Genomic DNA, 20245 nt, shown 5'->3' on the forward strand with positions numbered 1-20245 from the left:
GTCCCCCTCCCCCTCCGACGACCGGGTGTAGGAAGTCCATATCAAACGTGGCAATGAAGCCTCTGCAGCTGGTCAAATTCCTTCGAGGTTTATCAGGGCAGGCAGGAGTCCAAGGTGTGACTTCAGCGACAGAGTCCAATAGCAGCAAACTAGATGAGACTTTGCTTGACTCAAGATTGGAATGTCACAAGCAGGTCCTTTATATAGGCTGTGGTGTATGGCTCCATGACTCAGCATTTATCCAGGCCTGCCCCTCCCTTCCTTCTGCTGGCGCCTCTCAGATCTCCGGAAGCAAGGATCCTCCCATTTTGAATTCTCTTCAGCTGGATCTGCTGTCAGTAATTCCAGCACGTGGCTGGCTTCCTGCTCACACGCTGTAGGAGTGAGGTTTGTTTGTTCATTCCTGACATCCTGTCCGGGCATGGGGCCAGGGCCGGGGGCTGAAGGCATGACAGGCCGTTTATCTTCATTATCAGACTCGGAGTCTGATAACAGACCCGGAACGAGACGGGAGGGGCCCGGCTGAGGAGAGGAGGGAGGACAAGGCACAACACCAAGTGTGATAGGACACACAAGGAATTTGTCTTCGGTGCATATGCTCTCACTGTAGATAAAAAGAAAAGACACATTCGTCACGAATCATAAGGTACAACACTTAATGATAGTCATGGGGTCATGGAGTACAAATAAGCAATCTAATCATACCAGGAAACAATCAATATAAAACACACCTCAAGCAGCCATCCAATCAGCCATCCAACCAGCCATCCAACCAGCCACCCAACAATCCACCCAACCAGCCATCCAATCAACCATCCATCCAAACAACCTAACTACCATCCAACCATCTATACAACCATCTGTTGTACACAACCCCCAACCTACTAACATCCAAAACTAGGTATGCACGCCCCTTGCCTTTTCAACACCAATCACTTCAGATCTCAAATGCAAATTGATAAATGCAAGAAGCATAGTCAACAAATTACCTGAATTTATCCTCTTATTAAACAGTGGCACATTTGATATCATTTTTGTTTGTGAAACATGGCTGAACTCATCCCTTCCTGACTCCATTATCTCAAACAAAGAATATCAAGTCTATCGATCAGATCGTGAAAACCGAAGAGGTGGCGGAGTGGCTATCTTTTGCAAAAAGTCACTGAATCTAAAAAATATCCAAGTAGCACATAAACTCTCTCTTCCTGAAACTATAGTATGCGACCTATCCCTTGACACTATTCTTCGATTCTTACTATGCTACAGAGCCCCTGACTATGACATTACCCATGCAAATATGCTAACTTCAATGCTAACATGGGCTACCTCTTGCCCATATCCTCTCATCTTCCTGGGTGACCTAAATCTACCTCTCATTAACTGGACAACTAATGAATGTTCAACTGACCCAATCCATACTACACTATACAACACTGTTACAAACCTAGGTCTTGAACAACTTGTAACTAACAATACAAGACTCAACAACTGCCTTGACCTCATCTTCTGCAACAATTCAAACTCAATTTACGGACTACAAATTAAAGAACCTTTTTCCAACAGTGACCACTGCATGATTGATTTTCGTCTCAATATACGTCCATACTTAAATCGTCATAACAACAGTACTCCCAACTACAACTTCAAAAAAGCCAATTACGACCTTATAAACAACGATCTTTCATTTCTGGACTGGCAAAATCTGTTTGCAACCTGCATAACCGCTGAAGACCACTATAGAGTCTTCCTACTTGAAATCAATAGAGTCATTAAACTATATGTACCACAAATGACTACCATGACCAAGAAAAACAAACTACCCATATCAATAAAAAAGCTTCAATCAAAAAAAAATCCCTCTGGAAAAGAAACAAAAAAGGCTATGTTACAAATTTCAAAAACCGCTACAGAAACATATGCAACCAAATAAAAACTGAATGCACAAATTACCACACCAAGCAAGAAGAGAACCTTCTGCGCACAAATTCCAATCGTGCCTTTTATAATTTTGTCAACAATAAACTTAAAGACTCAAGATCCATCCCACCACTAAAAGATTCTAACAACAAAGAATGCAATGACGAAACAGTCAAAGCAAACCTCTTCAACATTTTCTTTGGCTCAGTTTTTGTTAACTCCGATAACACATATTCAACATTCCACAAACGAACCAGCAATGACTATGATGATTTAACTCATATAGATTTCACAGAAGACAATGTTGGAAAAGCTCTTCACAACTTAAAACCATCGCTTTCTATTGGACCCGATGGACTATGTGCATACTTCTTAAAAAAACTTTCCATTAATATAGCAGAACTCCTAAGTATTATCTTTGATAAAGCTTTCACTACCAGTTCTCTTCCCAAACTTTGGTCACTAGCCACAGTCATCCCTATCTTCAAAAAAGGAGACCCCAGCTTAGTTGAAAACTACAGACCGATCTCTCTTTGCTGCGTCATCTGCAAAGTCATGGAATCTATCATCAACCAATCCATTACCTCACACTTAGAAACAAACAACCTACTCTCCAACAAACAATTTGGTTTCAGGAAAAAATTATCATGTAACTTACAACTTCTCCACTGCAAAAACATATGGACTTCAAATCTCGATCAAGGCAAATCAATAGATGCAATCTACATAGACTTCTGCAAAGCTTTTGACTCAGTAGTACACGATAAACTTCTCCTAAAACTAACATCCTATGGCATCTCAGGACCCCTCCACAAATGGATATCTGCTTTTCTGTCTAACAGACAACAAGTGGTCAAAATTGGCAATGCTTTATCAAATCCTGTTCCTGTCAAGAGTGGCGTTCCTCAAGGCAGCGTCCTTGGACCAACACTCTTTATACTATACATTAATGATCTCTGTGACCACATCTCAAGTAATTGTGTTCTCTTTGCTGATGATGTCAAACTATTTAACACCACAGACAATACTTCTATCATTCAAAACGACCTTGATCATCTATCCGCTTGGTCTAAAAATTGGCAGCTCCAAATTTCAACCAGCAAATGCTCAGTCTTACATATAGGAAAAAAGAACCCAAAAACTAAATACATACTAGATGGACATTACCTTACAGACGACCCCCATCCTGTCAAAGACCTTGGAGTTTTCAAATGATCTAAGTGCCAAAGCCCACTGCAACTACATAGCAAAAAAAGCTCTAAGAGTTGTAAACCTAATTTTGCGTAGCTTCTTTTCCAAAAACACCACACTACTAACCAGAGCATATAAAACATTTGCTAGACCAATTCTAGAATACAGCTCGCCAGTTTGGAACCCTCACCACATCTCTGACATCAATACAATTGAACGTGTCCAGAAATATTTTACAAGAAGAGTTCTCCATTCCTCTGAAAACAATAAAATACCCTATCCCACCAGACTTGAAATCCTAGGCTTAGAAAACTTGGAACTCCGTCGCCTTCGACAAGACCTAAGCTTAACTCACAGAATCATCTATTGTAATGTCCTTCCTGTTAAAGACTACTTCAGCTTTAATTGCAATAATACTAGAGCAACTAATAGATTTAAACTTAATGTCAACAGCTTTAATCTAGATTGCAGAAAATATGACTTCTGTAACAGAATCATCAGTGCTTGGAATACTTTACCTGACTCTGTGGTCTCTTCCCATAATCCTAAAAGTTTTATCCAAAAACTTTCTACTATTGACCTCACCCCATTCCTAAGAGGACCATAAGGGGCGTGCATAAGCGCACAAACGTGCCTACCGTTCCTGTCCTATTGTTTTTCTTTTCTTCTTCCTATATATATGCTTATACCTCCTTATATTTACCCATATATGTGTTTATTTACTATATAATCTTTTTGTATGATACCTACATATATTGTTGTGACAAAATAAAATAAATAAATAAAAATAAAATAAATAAATAAATAAATAAAGTAGGAAAAAGGTTAGAACTTGGCCAGTAAGACTCCATAACTAATTGGCCGCATCTAAAAGCACCTGTTGTGTACTTTTAGTGCCAGTTTTACAGCCCAGATTGGGAGTACTAAGAACAATAAGGGAGCCTTGGGGTTTTTTTGTGTTGTTGTTTTTTTGTATAGAAAATCAAAAATTTTTGTTTGCCCAGGTAGCTTAAGCTATTCATTTTTACTGCATTCATTTTTATTTATTTATTTGTCACAACAGTATATATAAGCATAAGCAAGAAATAACTATACAATATATAATTATATATATAAACATAAGTATGAAATAACTATATGAATTGGATACAATCAAAGGGAACAATAGGACAGGAACGGTAGGCACATTGGTGCTCTTATGCATGCCCCTTACAGACCTCTTAGGAATGGAGTGAGGTCAATAGTAGATAGTTAAAGCTTTGGGGATTTTGGGAAGAGACCACAGAGTCAGGTAGTGCATTCCAGGCATTAACAACTCTATTACTGAAGTCATATTTTCTGCAGTCAAGATTGGAGCGGTTCACATCAAGCATTCAATAGGTCAATGAATGCCTGCATGACAGCATTGGCTTGAAAGCCTGCATTCCTTAACGGGATTCTATCAAATATCATTTTCATTTAAGCAAAACATAACAACAACAAAAAATCTCGTGCGGTTTCCGTGGTAACCACCGCTTCTACAGTCTCCCGCCTATCCACCTGGGTGATGTTCACTATAGGCTGCCTCCAGAAACCTACCCATCCTCACTCCATTCCTCCCTCCAATAGCAATCCGGGACCTCCCTGGGATGTCGAGCGAGCGCACGGCTGATCGTGACGACATCTCGCGCTTTAGCCAATCGGAGCAGCGCAAGCCTTCACAGGTCTCCCGGGCGGCGTCTTTCTAAAGAGCTCGCGCTGAGGACGAATTTGCTTCCTCCCCACCTCTCTCTCTCTCTCTCTCTCTATCCCGGAGCTTCGCGGAGAGAGCAGCGCCAGGTAAGTGAACCAGAGCCATCGCTCTAGTGTGGCTGCGTTGGTTGTGTGGACCTGTTGCCTTTCTGCATTTTTGCACCGTAATGAGCCGGTCTCATTATTGCGGAGGATGGAGATGCAGGAACAGGCACTTTCCCGAAGTGAACTCACTGCTTTTCAGTATTTTAGCATATTAAACATCCCCAAAGAATGGCAAATCCCCCCCCTCCCCCGCATGTTTATTTGTGTGTGTTTTGCTGCTTCTCCCTTTTATTTGCGTGTGTGTGTTTGCGGGGTGGGGGAATAGCGTTTAGCTGCGATGCATTATCGTTTAAAGTAATTTCTAATGCAGGGGTCTCCAACCTTGGTCCCTTTAAGACTTGTGGACTTCAACTCCCAGAGTTCCTCAGCCAGCTTTGCTGGCTGAGGGACTCTGGGAGTTGAAGTCCACAAGTCTTAAAGGGACCAAGGTTGGAGACCCCTGTTCTAATGCATCTCCATCAGAAACAAAGCAGATTTCTGAATCAGGGAGGGGAGATTTGTTTCTTACAGATGAGGTGCAAGGTACTTCCCCAACAGATGATAGGTTTACTCTTAATGGTTGCAAAATAAGGAAACATCTGAATAAAGCTAATTTGGCCCTGGACTTTTCTCCAAGGCACTCAAGGCAATGTATCTGTCCCTCCCCCCTCCCCATTTTATTTTCACAAAGGTCCAGTGCAGATCCGAGTTAATGAATGGCTTAAAATTGTCTAGAGGATATTAAAATCTGTGTTTTCCATTCCTTATCAAATTTTCTAGACACACATTGCCCAGCACCATGTTCTTTTTTAGTTGTAGAAGTTAGCAATTAGAATGGCATCGCAACACTTCTGGAAAGCAACAGGTAGAATAAATCAGCTGTACCATATTATCTCATGCAAAATGCCTTTACTCGTGATTATATTAAATATAATCTCTGGTGGCTCAGATTGCTAAAACAGTCTGTTATTAACACAGCTGCTTGCAATTACTGCAGGTTCGAGTCCCACCAGGCCCAAGGCTGACTCAGCCTTCCATCCTTTATAAGGTAGGTAAAATGAGGACCCAGATTGTTGGGGGCAATAAGTTGACTTTGTATATAATATACAAATGGATGAAGACTATTGCTTAACATAGTGTAAGCCGCCCTGAGTCTTCGGAGAAGGGCGGGATATAAATGCAAATTTAAAAAAAATACATAAATTAAAATAAACCTGGATAAACTCAGAATTCTGAGGCAGCTAACTACTTTTATCATGGATTCTTGTGAAGCCATTATCAAATTAAATCCATCTGTATCTAGAAATCCATTACAATTACTCATCTAAAACCTTTTGGCTTCTACATGTGTGTTTTTACAGGCACCTGATATGAGACCATAGTCAAAATGTAAATCATACCCATATGCTCAGAATGGGGACAATTATGAATCTCATTCCTTGTGGAATTTTTACATGGACTCTTGATGAAACCACTCTCAAAACCTACCTAACTACAAATTTACATTCTAGCAATCACAAACCTGTTTGTGTAGTGTGCACTGGTTGAAGAGTTGTTACATAGAATAAAAATATTAATATTGTATTGCTGTTTTAAGTTTTACCATTTATCAAGTTCTTTCAATTTGACATTTTACAGATTCATAGAAACTTTGTTACCAAACTATCAGTGTGATGTGCCAGAACTGAACGATGACGAATAACAATAGTTCTGAGATACTGCATTCTGCCTATCTTGCTATAGAATACATTGACTCTTTGCTGCCTGCGAATCCACTACAGCAACCACTTAAAAATGCTTGGACCTCTATGCTGGACAATTACACTAAATTCCAGATTGCAACTTGGGGTTCACTTTTTGCTCATGAAGTTTTCTATTTTTTAATATGCTTACCTGCATTTGTATTTCAGTTTATACCTTACATGCAAAAATACAAAATACAGAAGGTAAGATAGAATTTTAACAGTGAACAGAGCCATGTTTTAATCTATAGTGTTAAAATATTAGCAGGAGTTTGGTAGCACTTTATTTAGCTAAGAATTGTTATTAAAATGTATAAATGTTTATCATATGCAATTCACTTTATCATACTAATGTAGGATTTAAATTGGGGTAAGATGGGAGTAAGGAGGGGAAGACCATTGGTTAGGGAAATGCAGTTTATGTGTAAAATAGATTACTATTATATTAGTTAGAATTTGTATTATGTTAAAAACATTGTGTTTGTTGAGGCGTTCTGAGATTGCTAAAACTTTTGAGAGATCTGTCCATCCATCCATCCATCTGAGTGACTTTGGGCCTGTCATTCTCTCTCAACCCAACCATCTCCCAGGTTTGTGGGGAGGATAGGAGGAAGGAATTTTAAGTATGTTTGATGTTTTGAGCTACTTATCAAAAATGGGGGATAAAAATAAATAACATGCAAGTTCAGCAACCTCTCGTTCAGTGAGGGGGTTAATATCCTGTTTTTCCAAAACTGGCAGTTTGAAATATACCACTGAATGTCAAAAAGTTGAAATCATTTTTTTTTCTTGTTTTGAGTTCTGGTGTCAAATGTGTTCATTGATTGTTTTGTGCAAAGTTTGTCCCATTTGTCCTATGGAAAAATCCAAAGGGACATTCCTGGTAGATGATGGCATGAATTACGTTAGAGAAAGACCATGTGAAGGCACCTCTAATTGTGTGTGTATATTTCTTGAGGCTTTTGATGATGATGGAGCAAAATAAGACATGAGGATTTGGTTCCATATTAGCATTTTTTTTTCTTACTGATTCTGTTGTTTGGAGAATTTGTTTGGTTGTGTGGAAGTATGGGCCTGTCACCCAATTGCCTGAGGATAATGCAGTGTCTTTGTTTAGTATGGGCTGTAGCTTGTTTCAGTAGTTTCAGTAGTTTCAGTAGTATGTTTCAATAGTTTGAACTGTGAGCTGTAAGTGACTAGGTAGTGTTATGTTGTTCTGTTTCTTATGCCTACCTTTTGCTAGCTGCTCCCAACCCATTGAGTTGGCCCTATTGCTTTCTTCTAAACTCTCCATTGTTCTATGGATAGTTTCATCTCTTGAACGCTTGGTTTAATTCCACCAGTTAAGCATTTCTGTTAAGTGGATCAGAACCGATGTGGTTTTGTGTAGAGCCTGACTATACATGATAGAGTTGGAGATGAGCTGGAAGCCTGTAGGCATTCATGGGATTCTATACATTACCTGAAGGGAGAAGTGTTTTGTGTGTGTTGTTGTGGCAAAGTTCTGATGTACTTGAAGTTCCAGGATAGAGATGACATTAGTAATTAACTTTTGTTTGTTGTAAAAAATGCTGATGAGATAGTTTTAAGAATAGAATATGGTATTATCTTTGACTGTAGACTGTCAAAGGAATTAAAGGTATCTTGGAGTCATAGTGGACAATGACTTAAATATGAGCCAGCAGTGTGCTACAGCCATTTAAAAAAACCAAAGCAATCCTAGGCTCCATTAACAGTGAATAGAATCAAGTTCACGTTAAGTGCTGGTACCACTTTATAATGCCTTGGTAAGACCACATTTGGAATACTGCATCCAGCTTTGTAAAAAAGATGTTGAGACTCTAGGAAGAGTACAGAGAAGAACAAAATGATTAGGTGACAGGAGGCTAAAACATAAAGAATGGTTGCTGGAATTGGCTTTCTTGAGTTTAATGAAAAGAAAGGGCTAGGAGTGACATGATAGCAAGGTTTCAATATCTTAGGGGTTGCCACAAAGAAGAGAGGGAGTCAAGCTAGTCCCCAAAGCACCTGAAAGCAGGACAAAAAGCATGGGATGGAAACTTACCAAGGAGAGAAGCCACCTAGAACTAAGGAGAAATTTCCTGACAGAACAATTAACCAGTGGAAAAACTTGCCTTCCAAAGTTGTGAATGCTCCAACACTGAAAGTTTTTAAGAAGAGATTGGACAACCATTTGTCTGAAATGATATGGGGTCTCCAGCTTGAGCAGGGGCTTGGGCTAGAAGACTTCCAAGGTCCCTTCCAACTCTGTTATTCTGTTATTCAGACTGTAGAGGTTCTTTCATTCCTTTAGGAATGATACGTTGTTTGCGTTTGGTTAGAAAAAATATATGTTCCTGTGTTAGTTTCTTGATAAGCTTTCAATTCCACCTGACTGAACTATGTATTCTCATTGTAAACATTTTATTTATTTATTTTATTTATTTATTTATTTGTTGTAACAATATATACAAGCATTACATAAAGGATTATATAATATATAAACATATATATGAGGAGAAACAAGGTAATATAAACATATATATATATATATATATATATATATATATATATATATATATATATAAATATATATATATATATATATATATATATATAGGGGAAGAAACAATAGGACAGGAACGGTAGGCACGTTTGTGCTCTTATGCACGCCCCTTAGAGTCCTCTTAGGAATGTGGTGAGGTCAACCGTGGATAGATTTTGAGTAAAGCTTTTGGGGTTATGAGAAGAGACCACAGAGTCAGGTAATGCATTCCAAGCATAGATAATTCTGTTACAGAAATCGTGTTTTCTGCAATCTAAACTGGAGCGGTTGACATTGAGTTTAAATCTGTTGGTAGCTCTTGTGTTATTGTTATTGAAACTGAAGAAGTCATTGACAGGAAGGACATTACAACGGATGATTTTATGAGCTAAACCCAGGTTCTGTCGAAGGCGACAAAGTTCCAAGTTTTCTAGACCCAGGATATCAAGTCTGGTGGAATAAGGTATTTTATTGGTTACGGAGGAGTGGAGAACTCTTCTCGTAAAATACCTTTGGACACGCTCAACTGTATTGATATCAGATATATGGTATGGGTTCCAGACAGGCGAGCAGTAATCAAGAATTGGCCTAGCAAATGTTTTATATGTTCTGGTCAGTAGCGTGGTGTTTTTTGAAAAGAAGCTACGTAGAATTAAGTTAACAACTCTTAGAGCCTTTTTTGCTATATAGTTGCAGTGGGCTTTGGCACTTAGTTAGATATAAAAACTCCAAGGTCTTTGACAGGGTGGGGGTCATCTGTGAGGTAATGTCCATCAAGCATGTACTTTGTGATTGGGTTCTTTCTTCCAATATGCAAGACTGAGCATTTGCTGGTTGAGATTTGACATTGAGGGCAAGAGCTATGTTAACCTTTGTTAACACACTAACTTTGTTAGTGAAATATCAGAAAGTTTCGGATAGCTGTTTTTGTGTCATTAATTTTCAAATCTCATTGAAGTTCATTTCTTTAGATGCTCAGAATAACTACATTTAGGATTTGAATTGGAGTGAGGGGGAGTGAAGGGAGAGGAAAGATTGTTACACAGATGCAAACTACATATAAAATAAATTACAATTTAAAATTACATATAATTACATTTATAGTGTGTTAAAAGCCTTTGTGGCTGTTAAGATTTTCTGTGATTGCCTGAAACCCCTCACTCAAAATAGTCACTTTGAGGACCGCCATAGTGTGTTCTGGGAGGTTAAAATGATCTGATACTACTTTGTCCTTATTGTGAGGTATCCTAATGTGAAATTCATGTCCATTGGCTCTTTTGCAAAAAAAATAAAAATTGGTATCAAATCTCAGTTCTGTCTGGTAGTATTGAAAGAAAGGAATAAAAAGGACTTGAAACTCTGATGATCACATTAAATTAAATTTACCTACTGGGGTATTATTTGGCTACTCTTAACTACAAAGTTCTATTCGAAGATATGCTGAGATGCAAATAAATGCTAAGCTTCTGTAATTACACCCAACAAATTGTGAAAATATAACTTTAAAAAAATCATGAGAACAAAGCTTGGAGCTAGTCACTGTTGAAAAAACTGTTCTTAATGTGTGCAAATTATTTGATGGGAGAAGACTAAAGAAAGACTTCTTTTCATAAAGAAGTCCTTATGAAATTCATGGAATATCATGAAATTACAGGCAGTTCTTTAACTGGCAGCCACATACAGAAAACTTTATCTGAAGCAGAGCTTTAACTAGATTTATAACTTACACCAGTTGATTTATAACTTATATAATGTGTGAATTATTTATTGAATCCTCACTAATATTTGTATTGACTAAAAAGTGCATCAGAACAGAGGTCTCCAACCTTGGCAACTTTAAGCCTGGCGGACTTTAACTCCCAGAATTCTGGGAGTTGAAGTCTGCCAGGCTTAAAGTTGCCAAGGTTGGAGACCTCTGCATCAGAAGAAATCTCACATGAAGTTATTAATCTCAATGCAGGAAAAATAAAATGGAAATTAAAAATAATCAGAGAACATTTCTCTAATTTAAAAAAAATCAGATGGTTCATATTCAAATCACCTCATTTCAAGAATGCATATTTTGCAGTGTAATATTTGAACTCAAGTTAAGCACCTTATTTTGCTGTAGTCCTATCCATACTTACGGAGAAAATACCATTGAACATTGACAGTTATGTTTGTAAGTAAAGTTGCCTAAGATTGTATTCTTAATTAAGAGAATCACTATGAATAATTTTCCTGTTTTAGTAATTGGAATAAACAGGCATATGGGATAGAATAGAATAGAATAGAATAGAATTTTATTGGCCAAGTGTGATTGGGCACACAAGGAATTTGTCTTGGTGCATATGCTCTCAGTGTACATAAAAGAAAAGATACGTTCATCAAGGTACAACATTTACAACACAATTGATGATCAATATATCAATATAAATCATAAGGATTGCCAGCAACAAGTTATAGTCATACAGTCATAAGTGGAAAGAGATTGGTGATGGGAACTATGAAACGATTAATAGTAGTGCAGATTCAGTAAATAGTTTGACAGTGTTGAGGGAATTATTTGTTTAGCAGAGTGATGGCCTTCGGGAAAAAACTGTTCTTGTGTCTAGTTGTTCTGGTGTGCAGTGCTCTATAGTGTCGTTTTGAGGGTAGGAGTTGAAACAGTTTATGTCCAGGATGCGAGGGATCTGCAAATATTTTCACGGCCCTCTTCTTGATTCGTGCAGTATACAGGTCCTCAATGGAAGGCAAGGACAAAATTGTATAACCTCAAATCGTTACATATACTGTAGGAGACATTGCAACAGAAGTACAAAAGTACAGAATATGTTGTGATATGTTTTAGGTTGGCATCATTGTAGTTGGGAAGAGAGCCTGAGGGGATAGATGTAATCAGTTAGCTATATGTACTATTTAATTACATTTTTGTTTATTTGCTGTTGTTACAGGATAAACCAGAAACATGGACAGGACAGTGGAAATGTTTCAAAAAACTTATGTTCAATCACTTTTTTATTCAGCTGCCTCTCATATGTGGTACCTATTATTTCACAGAATATTTTAATATTCCTTATGACTGGGAAAGGATGCCAAGATGGTAAGATATATTCAATTATTTTTCATTGTTTGTTAAAAATACATATTTCCACACATTAAAAATATTGGTATACTGATAAAGGACTGGGTTTGGGAGAAATTTCTAGAAATTTGACCAAAAAATGTTTTTGAATCTATGGTTCAGTAATTTCAAATTTATTAAAAATGACAAGAAAGTGAAACATTAATTTAATAGACTAGTTGCATGGAGGCAGGGTCTGTTATTCCTAATTGTCTGTTAATCTCTATACATTCTTCAAATTTTATCACTTATTCATTCTACAAAACAAATACAAATATAATAAATAATACCTAGATATCTTTATTCAAGATGAAAATTGAAGTCTAAGTGCTATTTTATTTTAAATATAATATAAACTACATCATATGTAACTACTGTTTCCTGTCTTTCTCAAACAACAATTTATTTTGCTGTGCTTGTTGCTCCACGAGGAAAAAATATTTTATTAAAATTTCAGTGTATGTTATGTCAGGTTTCTAGCATTGGTCATTGGATAGACTGCACAAATATATATCTCAAAAGCTAATTTTTCTTTTAAAGGTTTGTGATAGTTGCTCAGTGTTTTGGGTGTGCTGTGATTGAAGATACCTGGCATTATTTCTTGCATCGACTACTTCATCATAAGAGAATATATAAATACATCCACAAAGTACATCATGAATTTCTTGTATGTAATTTCTTAAGTTTTTGGCTTACATGGTTAAGTTGTATATGCACTTACCAATAAGAACATTCCATGCAACTCACTGGAACTTGTTTCGGTATATGATTGCAGCCTTAAAATTTCATGCAATGGACATGTGTTAGTTATTATTTTTAGAAATAGACAAAACCCGGGCTTCATTATTTATCAATATGATTTCTTTACTTAAAGTTCTTCTTACTGTATGAGGCCAGAAAGGTTTACAAGTGGTGAAGAGTTTTAAACATTGCAGTAAACCAACAATATTTTTTGCAAAACATTTGTACATTTGTCCGTTTTATTTGAATAACTAATTTCTGTTTCTAAAATAATATGAAAATTAGTTTCAAGCAACCTCTTTAGCACAATCTTTTTAAAACGTTGAGGAAAACTTCACTGAATACCTAAGTTTACTGATCTATAGAATCTTATTTGTGTGTCTTTAAATCATAGTTATACAGTATCTACTGTTTTAAGGAGCTGTCTAGAGTTAGCAGTACCAAATATTCTTACATTTAGAAATGCATTCAATTTATTCAGTCTTACATTTCCTGAAACTGTGTGAGTTCAAGGTTAGCACATGAAGAAAGATGACCTCCTGAAATAGTCATATTGAAGCATATATATGAAATTTTTCTTCAGTTTGGATACAGGTGCACAAACCTTTTCTGTATACTTTCCTTCAGGCACCATTTGGGATGCAAGCTGAATATGCACATCCTTTAGAAACTTTAATCCTTGGAACTGGATTCTTCATTGGAATAATTGTCTTCTGTAATCACCTAGTTTTGCTATGGGCATGGATGGTTTTTCGTTTGATAGAGACCATTGATGTTCACAGGTAATCTTCTGTTACTTATTTATGATTCTTTGTGTTCAGATTCAAAAATTTTAAAATTATTTAAACAACTATTTGAAAAAGTTGTCAATAACTTCTCCATGACAAGCTTCTAAATTCTTCAGATACTGTTTGGGCAAAAAGGTTTTCACTAGTTAAATAGAATATTGTATAGATGAAAGAAAAAAAAATCTGAAGAATAAGAAAACCAAATAATCTGATCAAGAGATATCATCTAGAAACGGAAGGTTAAAGAAGCACTGGAAATAATGAAGTATCAAATAGCCAAGAAGATCAGCAAATATGAAGCTCAAATTGCACACTATAGGCAGAATCTCCAATTTCAGTCAAATCAGAAACGTTTGTACAATTCATCAATAGAATGACTGCATCAAGACCTGATAAAAGAAACAGTGTAGTTCTGGGTGCAGCTATGGGACAACGTGGAATGGAATAGAATAGAATTCTTTATCGGCTAAGTGTGATTGGACATATAACGAATTTGTATCCAGTGCATAAGCTCTTGGTGTACATACAAACATCAAAGTGATAAGTCATAGATCATAAATCATAAGATATAAACAATAAATGATAAATCATAAGATGCCAATAAGAGAAAGTAGTATGAAAGATATGAATTTTTTTTTACATAAAGAAATTCAAGAATGCAGCCTGGATAAAGAAAGGGGATTAGAATAAAACATAAGCTGAAATGAAAGAACTTGTAATATAAACAGAAAAGGACAAGGAAAAACCAGGTGCCTAGAAATAACAGGAGTCAGTACAAACATCAGAGGTTTTGTGTAAAGATGCACAATGGAAGACAAAGTTGCTGGTCAGTGGCGATAGACTGAGAGATGTTAATATCAAAAGAGATTTCAAGGAGATTCACTATCACCACTCCTGCTTGTCATTGTCAACAGTACTGAATAAATCAAGGCATGGCTATCAAACATCAAAAACATCTGCTAGTCTATCCTGTCTACTTTACATAGATGAACTGAAGCTGCTTGGAAAAACACCATCTGAAATAGAATTGCTTCTCAAGACTGTCCATGTATACAGCCAAGATACTGCAATGGAATTTGAACTGGATAAATATGCCCGCCTCACCATCAACAGGTGAAAAATAGTGAAAACTGAAGGAATCAAGATGCTCTATGCAAGTGCCATCAAGAGTTTGGATGAAGACAATCATCACAAATACCTGGGCATCCTTCAAGCTGACAACATCAAGCACTTTGATGTCAAGAAAAAGGTTAGAAGTGAATATATCATGAGAGTGAAGACAATTTTAAAGTCCCAAAGCAGTAGAGGAAATACCATCAAGGCAGTTAATACCTAGGTCTGTGATGGCGAACCTCTGGCACGCAGAGCCCTCTCTGTTCCAGTTTGGGTACTCGGTGCCGAAAAGGTTCTCCATCAATAACCTAGGTGATTCCACTTATTAGATACACAGCTGGAACAGCGTACCACAGTCAAGCAGAACTTAAAGTCCTAGATTGGAGACCAGAAAATAATGACAATGAATCATGCCCTTCATCCAAACAGCAATGTTGACAGACTCTACTTACCAAGGAAAATGGGTAGATGTAGAATGTTACAAGACAGTTGAAAAAGAAAAAAAGACATTGTAAATATATCTAGACAATGAAGAAGATGCATTGAAGCTAGTATACCATGAAAGCTTACTAAGTATTGGAAAGACCTGGCAATGCCTAAGAGCAGGAAAGTTGAAAGAAAGAGACAGAGAGAAACTAATTCTGGCCTAACCTTAAGAACAATAGGAATAGCATTTAGACTTCTATACTACTTCAGAGTGCTTTACAACCCTCTCTAAGCAGTTTACAGAGTCAGCATATTGCCCCCAACAGTCTGGGTCCTCAATGCATAGAAAGCAGGAATTTAAAAGAAATTAACAGACAGCAAATGCTGCCTCTGCAAAGAAGCTATAGAAACAGTGGATCACCTAGTTTGCTTTCAGAAAAATTGCACAAACTGATTACAAGTAATGGCATGACAAAATAGCAACTATGGTAAATTTAAGATCTGCAAAATATACTATTTGCTTGCAGGCAAGAACTGGTGGGACCACAAAATAGAAAAAAATAATAGATAACGAAGAAGCTAAATTGCTCTAGAACAGGGATGTCAAACCTGATCGCATCGTGATCCATATTGTGACGTTTTCGGAATTGTTTTTGTGCTTGTGGAGGTGAGCATGGCCTACACAGGCCATATGTGGCCAGTGGGCTGTGTATTTGACACCCCTGCTCTAGAACGTTAGAATTCAAAAAGATGGGCACCTGCCATATAACTCCCAAAACTTAACAATGTAGTTCTGGGTGCAGCTATGGGACAACATGGAATGGAATAGAATAGAATTCTTTATCGGCTAAGTGTGATTGGACATACAACATACAATGAATTTGTATCCAGTGCATAAGCTCTTGGTGTACATACAAACATCAGAGTGATAAGTCATAGATCATAAATCATAAGATATAAACAACAAATGATAAAGATAAGATGCCAAAAAGAGAAAGTAATATGAAAGATATGAGTTTTTTTTTACATAAAGAAATGCAAGAATGCAGCCTGGATAAAGAAAGGGGATTAGAATAAAACATAAGCTGAAATGAAAGAACTTGTAATAAAAACAGAAAAGGACAAGGAAAAACCAGGTGCCTAGAAATAACAGGAGTCAGTACAAACATCAGAGGTTTTGTGTAAAGTTGCACAATGGAAGACAAAGTTGCTGATCAGTGGTGATAGACTGGGAGATGTTAATATCAAATCTTTAGCACTAAACAAATTATACATCAAATGTGAGGAATGGCTTCATATTATTAAAATGTGCATTCCATTATTTTTGCTTTCAGTGGCTATGATATTCCTCTGAATCCTTTACATTTTCTGCCCTTTTATGCTGGGTCTCGCTTTCATGACTTCCATCATATGAACTTCATTGGAAATTACGCTTCAACCTTCACATGGTGGGATAAACTCCTCGGAACGGATTCGCAATACAGTTCTTACCAAGAGAAAATGAAGAAACAGAAAGACACAGTGGAAAAGAAGATGGAATAAATTTCCCATTTGCAACACTCTTTGGAGCACCGAAGAGGGGCATGGCCTCTTATTTTTGCTTAAAACTAGAAAACTTAATAAGTATTGCAATTCAAAGCAAAATGCAGCTTTTAACAAACAAACCAAGCTTAGGTTTGCAGTAGGAAAAACATTCACTGATGCATTTTCTAAATGATTGTGCTTTTTCTATCCTATAGATATGTCAAACAAATACAATATATATTTAAGAAAATGTTAAATATGACCAAATGATTGAAATTATGTAAAAAAAAAAGATGTACATTAAAATAAGGGAGGGTTGTTTTTTTTTGGCATTAATGTGAATCCTAAAGTTTAGAAAGAACAGCTACATTTAGTTCACCAATTAAAACTTTTGTGGGACTCCTCTTTCCCAATTACATGTAAAAAAGTAGATTTAAGAAACCATCTTAATTTGCTAGAAAGGATATTTTTACTTGGTTTTTAATGACTGTTATTGTAATCTGTATTACACATAACTGTAAATTGCTGATTGGTTTATTAAGCTAATTTGTCTTAAAATAGCTGTGGTTGATTTCTTCGTCATGTTTTCTGTACGGCAATAAAATAATATTGGGGTTCAGGCTATTATTTCCTGGTTCCTTTTGGTTTGTTCCTATCAAACAATAAGTGCTATGTTTCTGTTAATACACAATGGCAGGTAACTAGAACAGAATGTGTATTGGCACTCAAATTTGATAGTGGAGACTTTAGATAACTAACCATCTATATTACATACAGTCAAAAGTATTCCTAGATATGTACATGAGGGAACCATAGGAACTTTCTTTAGATTATATTGAATACTTCTTGGCTTTCCTGACTTACTATGGAAAACACTAACTTGTATAACCTGCTTAACCGGGATTCTATCTATTTTTCCTTCTGCTGCAGAAATTGGATGGGGTATAGCTTTATGGTTTTGGGGCACTGAACAGTATTTTTGTGCCAGCATTTTCCACTTTTGATGTCCCCTCAAAAACAGTGCTTATTCTATATATTTTTTACATGAAATGTAATAAGAGTGATTTATAGTTTAAAAAAATTATGCATATGGAAAAAGCTGCTGGGAAAAGCATTTTATTTATACAAATAAAGTGAAGGAAAAAGAAATTGAATTTGAATATTTTGACTACAAAAGGATTGGCTGGATAACTGCATTTCCTTGCAGGAGTTTTTACATTTTTATTTTTACAGATGTTTCCCCCCCCCCTCGAAGATGGCAGGATGCTACTACAAGCCTCCTTATCTCTTCCTCCCCATCCCACCATACCTTTTAAAGTTTGTTTTCTTTAATTTATATACTAATATTTTTTTATTTTGTTTCAATTTAGTCAAATAGATAGGAGAAGCAGCCGAATTTACTCCCCTGAGATGAATCCTCTATGCCACTACAAGTAGTCCTCGACTTAGCAACGGTTCATTTAGTGACCATTCAAAGTTATAATGGCACTGAAAGAAGTGATTTATGAGCAATTTTCACATGACTGGCAGCATCCCCATGGTCATGTGATCAAAATTCAGATGCCTGGCAACTAACTCGTATTTATGACAGTTGCAGTGTCCAGGGGTCACGTGATCACCTTTTGTGACCTGACAAGGAAAGTCAATGAGGAAGCCAGATTCAGATAACTATGTCACTAATTTATCAGCAGCTGATTGGTGGTTGGACTGACCTCCTGGAAGCTGCCACCGCCTATCCCCGCTGCCTGGAATTGGCTAAAATTGGGACGTGTAGAGGCCTAAAATGGGGCGCGTGGAGGTGGTGATAGGCGGTAGCAGCGATGGCAACAGACGGCGATCCCTGCAGCCTGGAAGAGCTGATAGACGATATTCCCGGAGGCCAATCCAACCACCAATCAGCTGCTTGTGCTAAATTAGGCTGTGCCGAAGCTGACCAGGCTGTTTGCTACAAGGAGGTAAATTGCTGGGAGGCAGAGGCTGAAGGGTGGTGGCTGGCGGGTGGGTGGGGCTTCGCCAACAATTGCTGTATTAAGATGCACATTTCCACCCACTTTTTGGGGAGGAAAGAAATGTGTTTTAGACACTAAAAAATACGATAATTCTTCACTTTTTAAAATGTAAGCTCCCAGAGCCATTTGGAATTCCGCACCCTTAAAATGAAATGAAATTCTACCAATCATGGCTTCTATCATCAATGTTGCAATGCAACGTTAGACCTAGTCTCAGTGAACTTTGAGTCTTTGAAGGATCCAGGGCCAAGTTAAAGAACAAGCTAATTATTTACCTTCAGATTTTGATCCAAATGTACAAACTCATGTTGTTGAGTGGGCCATTGTGAAATTCACAGTAATAAGGATACATTCCTAATACTGAAACAAACAATGAATTTCAAATCAGATAAATTCAGTTAAATAAAATTCCGTTTCCTTCACTTTCTGTTCATTGTGTGGTTTACCTTGGGAATAGGATTAGCTTGCTTGGATATTCTGGTACATACTAACTCATTAAGAGTGATTTTTGCCGCCTCCTTTCTAAAGCTGCACTTCGGATGCACGCAGAATATTAATAGCTGTTGGAAATTCAGTCTTGAATTTCAAATGAATAGCAGTATTCTGCCTTCATAGAATAAGCGTATACGAGTATTGAGAATTCCTGGTGTCGATTTTAACTGCATATGTGCATAGCTTTTTCTTTAGTTGTTAAGGACTGCAGATTTAAAATGTGGAAAAGATCAGTCACAGATCAGTTTCTGAAAATTGGTTAAAAATTAATAGTGCTGGGCTTAATCTTCAAAGGTGAAATAGACGGATATGCTTGCAGATTTGTGTATTCTGCCCTAACAAATTCTATCTTGTCCTGAACATTTCTGATTTTTTGATGCTGTGTAATATTGCTGTGAATGATAGATTCGTATTTTTACATTGAAACAGAAGGTTAGTCTAACTAAGACAGGGGTCTCCAACTTTGGCAACTTTAAGTCTGGCGGATTTCAACTCCCAGAATTCCCCAGCCAACTTTGCTTCTTTTTTTTCCTTACTGTATAACAGCAATCCCATACAGGTAAACCTGGACTTTGTGCAACACAACTGAGTCTAAAATTTCCGTTGCTAAGCAAGACAGTTAAGTGACTTCTGCCCCATTTTACGACCTTTCTGGCCACAGTTCTAAGTAAATCACCGCAGTTATTTAATAACACAGTTATTATCTGTAAGTGTTGTACCTTGATGAAGGTATCTTTTATGTACGCTGAGAGCGTATGCACCAAGACAAATTCCTTGTGTGTCCAATCGCACTTGGCCAATAAAAAATTCTATTCTATTCTATTCTATTCTATTCTATT

The 20245-nt window shown here is 37.0% G+C and overlaps 1 protein-coding gene across 1 annotated transcript; it reads left to right on the forward strand.

Annotated features, from left to right (window-relative positions):
* Positions 1-4761: 4761 nt before the first annotated feature.
* Positions 4762-17532, forward strand: MSMO1 (methylsterol monooxygenase 1). The gene is made up of 6 exons (XM_058193115.1): positions 4762-4926; positions 6562-6869; positions 12144-12292; positions 12854-12980; positions 13682-13836; positions 16716-17532. The coding sequence occupies exons 2-6, from the start codon at positions 6615-6617 to the stop codon at positions 16921-16923; spliced, it is 894 nt and encodes a 297-aa protein (XP_058049098.1). The 5' UTR covers positions 4762-4926; positions 6562-6614; the 3' UTR covers positions 16924-17532.
* Positions 17533-20245: the final 2713 nt, after the last annotated feature.

The sequence above is a fragment of the Ahaetulla prasina genome, chromosome 8, assembly GCF_028640845.1.
Source record: "Ahaetulla prasina isolate Xishuangbanna chromosome 8, ASM2864084v1, whole genome shotgun sequence".
NCBI lineage: Eukaryota > Metazoa > Chordata > Lepidosauria > Squamata > Colubridae > Ahaetulla > Ahaetulla prasina.